The sequence below is a fragment of the Olea europaea genome, unplaced genomic scaffold (assembly GCF_002742605.1).
Source record: "Olea europaea var. sylvestris unplaced genomic scaffold, O_europaea_v1 scaffold586, whole genome shotgun sequence".
Lineage (NCBI taxonomy): Eukaryota > Viridiplantae > Streptophyta > Magnoliopsida > Lamiales > Oleaceae > Olea > Olea europaea.
Genome location: NW_019264200.1, coordinates 122023 through 127800, shown reverse-complemented (window position 1 = coordinate 127800; position 5778 = coordinate 122023). Strand labels below are relative to the sequence as shown.

The 5778-nt window shown below is 33.6% G+C and overlaps 1 protein-coding gene across 1 annotated transcript; it reads right to left on the bottom strand.

Annotated features, from left to right (window-relative positions):
* Positions 1-1291: 1291 nt before the first annotated feature.
* LOC111389395 (zinc finger CCCH domain-containing protein 56-like) lies at positions 1292-2604 on the bottom strand. The gene is made up of 3 exons (XM_023014320.1): positions 2513-2604; positions 2006-2253; positions 1292-1779 (listed from the first exon to the last, which is right to left on the bottom strand). The coding sequence occupies exons 1-3, from the start codon at positions 2518-2520 to the stop codon at positions 1478-1480; spliced, it is 558 nt and encodes a 185-aa protein (XP_022870088.1). The 5' UTR covers positions 2521-2604; the 3' UTR covers positions 1292-1477.
* Positions 2605-5778: the final 3174 nt, after the last annotated feature.

Below are 5778 nucleotides of genomic sequence, written 5' to 3'. Positions count from 1 at the left end.
TGATCATACTAGTGAAATGATGATCAATGTCAACTTGATCATGCAGTAAGATTACTGTTTACCACATTAACGTATTATGCTCTGTACTAGTTCGATGGGATTTCGAAAACTAAGCCATAGTTGATAATAAATAGAAAATCTAATAATTAGGTTGATAACGACCCAAAATGAGTTATGATTCATGTTACTTGTTGGCACCAGGCATCTACCACCTATTAAGGTCTTGGTTGGGTAAAAGTCGAGATTTAGGAAGAAACATTAAAATAGGTTATGCAATTTCAAGAACAAAGTTGGAACAGATAACTCTAAACATGAAGTCCCAAAATCTCATTACACATCATTATTTTCAACGAATCCCATCATCGATCTACAAGATCTATTGGAAGTACAAAGTTGTATTCTTTTTTTCTTTAATAAGTTGTTCAAGGGACAAAATTAGGTTAAATATTGAAGAAACTATGGTGAAGATAAGGTTATCCATCCAACATACATATTCAAATGTTTATCAATCTAGAACTCAACATCTAGTATTAAGATAATCACAATATCTTATTCATGCAACCAATTATCAAACTAATCCCATTTTTGCATGTTTTTTTTCTAGAATATAATAGCTCGATTAGGACAAAATAATTGCAAATTTTAACTTAATAGTCGACTGTCCCAAGAAATTCACGTTGGAGATGTAGGGACAAGTAACAAGTTAACTTTCAAAATTGAAAAAATAAAACTAAAAAAATATGAAGAGTAAATTTTATCTACAGTTAATTGTTAAAATACTGTAGTTTACATATTTTTCACAAATCACGACAATTTTAGAATGAGATTAGACACGCTAAATAATTCCCGGAATAAACATGACCGCTAGAACTGGTGTGCCAAACTGCTGAAATTACTGTTTTTTGTTCGTTGGGTAGTATTATATGGAAGGGAAATTTGCATATGGGGTTGCCAAACTATATCACTTGGAGCGCTTGGGTTCGATTTTTCTTGACAGTTGTGTCCCCATTATTTCATGTTTAGTGCAAATCGGTCCTTTTACTTTTCCTGTAAAGTTACTGCTTACGCGTTTAACACGAGTAAAAACATATTAGCAGCACTGCAAGTGATAGAGAAAACTATTTTAGGAATTAGGAATCAAATCACTACGAAAATGCTATACTACAGGCAAGCACAATGTACATTTTTGTTCTTGAAAAAATAGATCACAAACTAGAATTGTACTTGATTACTCCTCGTCCACACAAAAAAAAAAAAAGAAAAAAAGAAAAAAAGAAAAATGGAAAATCATCTATAGGCCGATAGTACCATCAGCATTAGTTTCTTTTCAGTGAACTTCCCTTTGTGATTTAGAGTAAAAGCCATCAACTATCGTGAGGTCATAATTTTCCATTCCTTCGGGGTGACACTTCAAGATCATAAACTTCTAGATATACCGCTTTGTGTATATTAGTAATGCCAATGCCCGTCCCTCTTTTTAGCTGCAACCATCATCGTCCTCATCTTCCAGCCAATCAGCATAAATTCCTACGATTTTCTTACCTTCAGGAAAATATCTACTTTCCCTTGGCCGAACTCCAGCTGACACAGGAAAAAAGTTCCTTGAACGAACACCAGTCACCGTAGTAGCACTAGTTTTGGATGAACGGATTACAGGAACAAAGCGACGCTGTGCTGGAATTGGACGAGTAGCAACAGCATTACTTCTGAAGGAATCAGCAACAGGAGGGGAATTCAGCCTGGTATCTGCCGCAGAACTAGCATTGTGCGGCTGCAATTCTGTCAAAAGTGAAGCCTGGGAGTTGAGAAACTAATAAAATGGAAGGATGATCCCAGCTTGAGGAAACATAGCTTATTACTTGAAAAATACTGTTCAATCTTTTTATGCACGATGCATTATGATAATGGTTTGTTTCAGAATTTGTGTAAGACAACAAACAAATAATGCATTAAATTAAGAAAACATATAGAAATAATGAGTTTGCCGTGTGCATTTAAAATATACCTGACTGGCCATGAGCATACCAGCATTTGGCTCCATTGGGGCATTGACCTCTCTCCCAGTAACCACATATTCTTGTTCTCCAAAACTTAGGTCTCAGTGGTTTAAAAACATTTCTGTTCCCAGAAGACGAGCTAGAGGTTTCAATGACTATGGCATCACTCTTCCTCAGTGGTTTTCTGTTCCCAGTAGACGAGTCTGTGGTTTCAATGGCTATTGCATCACTCTCTCTCTGTTGAGAACTGTTTTCCCTTTAATGAGGAAAAGCATTTTCATTATCATAACGAATCAGTTTAAGGGGGCCAATTAGGTCTATACTTGAAATTCCCGTCTCTCTAGAGAAGTTTACATGCATTCTAACTGTCATGCCTTGACGTGGAACAGTTGATCATATTACCAAATCACCATTTAAATTCATTACAACATGATAACTATGATAATGAAACATTCAAGTTCAAATCTCACTTTAACTGCTAAGGCCAATTCACCAGCAATATATCTTAGAAATACCTCGACATTTTAGAAGGAATTTGCCAGTTACGGTGGATGCATACGAAAGTCGTCTTTAGGATTTGGGGTCGAACCCAAATTATCTCTTTGATTGCTTCGGTCAAGTCACAAATTCGTCAAATGTGAAATCTGAGTATACACCATGAAAATATCGTTCATACTTATTATGTAATGCATTCTCTATTTATTTCAGATTTGTATCAGTAATTCCATTTATGAAACTATTGAGACAGCAAAAAAGAAGTACAAGAACCGTTTAAAGCGCAAACCATTTCGCCCCTCGAAAGGAATACACATTTTCATCATACGATCCAATTTTATGCATGGGTTTTCTAAATATTTATTACGCAATCAATGTTAAATAACGAAATCCAAGAAAGGGGATAAAGAACCAGAAAATGACAATTCTCACGAAAGATTAAACATTTGAGTATGCAAAGAAATTTTCGAACGCTAGGAAATGTTGCCAAAATTTCAAGAAAACTGAGATGTCGAACCCAATGAATTTATCCAAGATGGACCCTCAAACATGCAGTGAATCAATAAGGAAAATCAACAGCCACAGAGAATCAAAACAGATTATCATCAATGAATGAAACACTACAACTTCAAGAATATGAGAAAATTGAGAAAGCCCATAAACAGGAGTTTATCAAAGATTCAGAACTGCAAATATAGATTGAATCAACATAATTCAAAAATGAAAGTACAAATTCTGAAAATCATCAAGGAATATTACACAAAAACGCCTAGAAGTTTCAAGAAAAGATTAGAGATGTACCTGAGTGAAAATTTACCAACGGGCCTGAAATTTTGTGTATGAATTCTTGTGTTTAACAAATATGAATCAAAAGAAGTTTCAGAAAAATCCAGGAGAAGTAGAAAACTATCAAAGAAATATTCCTTTCCACTTCAAAGAGAAAAATGTATTTGTAAATTTGTTCCTACAGTTTTGGCGGTATGAAGCCGTTTTATACACACTTGATGGAAGCCACGGCTACCTGTTACTGCTATTGGGCCTGTTACATAAATGGGCCAGTTCTAAGCTAAAAAGCAAATCTGTGGCCCATCACAGCAGCGAAAGACCAGTCCAGGTGGGTTATTTAGAAATATTTAGACAAAATTTATAGTATATCTACAATACATAAAATGCTAATTATTTCACATCACAAATTTCAACGTTTTATTGCACTTAAAGTCATCAATCTTTTCTCATCATAATTCTTATATCCATATCTTATTTTCGTCAATTTATTATATTCAACCTTCCATTAGTTATTACTTCTTGTCCTTGATAATGATTTCTGTCAAAATATTTAATTTATACAAGGATTTGGATTCTAATGAGAACAAATTGAGGACATTGAGCATAATTAAACTACGGTGTACCTAATAAAAACTATGGCACAAATATATTTAACCTAAATATTATTGCTTTCGGAAAATTAAATCAATTAATTTCCACGAAACACAAACATCATTAATCATTAATATAAAATTAATAAAAAACCATTATTATATACAATTAAAAATTATAATAATACTACATATATAATTAACTTGAAATGGCATGGACAATTAAGTTGATTAATATTCATATATACAATTTAGAATAGTGTTATTTATTTCCCAACACATTAATGAAGTTTTAATTTTATTTCATGTTATACAGTAAAGTCTTCCACGCGGCAAACATTTCTTATAGGAACTCCTAACTATACTAATTTTTTATGTATAAGGAATAGCAATGTAAACTCGTGCTTTTAAAATGAAAGTTGTGCCATTGAAGACAATTTTTAACGTGTACAAATGCAATTTTACGTACTAAAAGATGCAATTTTTAACTAGCTGATCATCATTAGTGAATGAACAGAAATAAAATTGAACAGAGTTTGGAGCGAAAAAAAGAAAAAAGAAAAAAGTTAGATGACCAAAATAGAACTCTATTCAAAGTTGGATGACCTTTAGTGTATTTTGTAGCTTTACGGGATGAGCTCCCCCACCCCTACCCCATCGGGCATTTTTCCCCCTCGTACCCGTCATGTTACCCGTTTAAGGCGGGATGGAGAGGGGAGGGAGGGGAGATTGCCCGATTTATGTAACCATTTAATTTTAATTTTAATTTTAATTTTTTTAAGTTTTTGATAATTCGTTTTATTGTCTCCATTCATTCAAGGGAGATACTAATATGGTTATTAAATTTTTTAATTAATTTATTTATTTTTAAAAATTAAATTGTTCGAATATATTGAATAGACTAGGATTTTTATTGTTTATTATATTATTTAGATAATCTTAGTTGCCATCTTCTATTAGAATTAATGAAATTTTGTAGAGTTTTTCAATTTAAAGTATTGAATTAAAAAAAAATATATATATATATAGTGTGGGCGTGGGCCATCCTTGCTCGTAGCCGCCTCAGGGCAGAATTTTCGGACCCGATTGCCCAATTAAACGTGTAATCCCTGCCGCGAACCCGTGGATATTTTTGTATCCCTACTTTGTCCCTATAGTGAATCCAAAAGGAAGTAGCATATGTATGACGAATATTGTCCCCATATTTCTTATGGTCATTGGCATAACGTGTTACTTGAAGCCATTCTTGAATAGTCTTACAGCACAAATATTGTAATTTCGAAACCCCTTCACTTGTCGCTATTTAGGCTACAGTAATTACTCGTGGTTCCTGTAAGTGACATAATCGGTCCAGAATCAGCCAATCGCAAAGCTTCCAGGAATTGCAAGAAGAAGCTTCTCGACCAATTTCCCATTAATTTGCAGGACATGGGAATCAAGAAAACGTGCTTGTTTTGTGTCTATAAATGGGGAAAGAATCCAAGAAATCTACACAAACTTGAAAGACAAGCACTAATTGATATTCCTGGTTAACAATCTTCATATTTCTTGAACCTCTTAACTCATCTGGGAAATAATCATGGCCTTCTTTTCGAATGTTTTTGTTTGCTTTTTGGATTCAAAGCGGGTTGCAGCATGCGAACAAGAAGTTAGTAGTACCCTATCCAAAGTGCAAGAGCAGAAAACAAAGAAGAAGGCGAAAAGTGCAGCAATTCCAGTGTCTTACTTCCCTGTTGGAACAAGATTATCTCTGTTATAAGTTGATTAATTTCAACTTTTAGAGATTTAACAATCTTATTTCCTGCCACTGTTACTTATAATAGATATGTGAAAAAAAACTTCGATTTGAGTCGGGTTCTGGGATTCTTTCAATTTAGATAATCAATTCTTTGTTATTTCATTCCAATAAT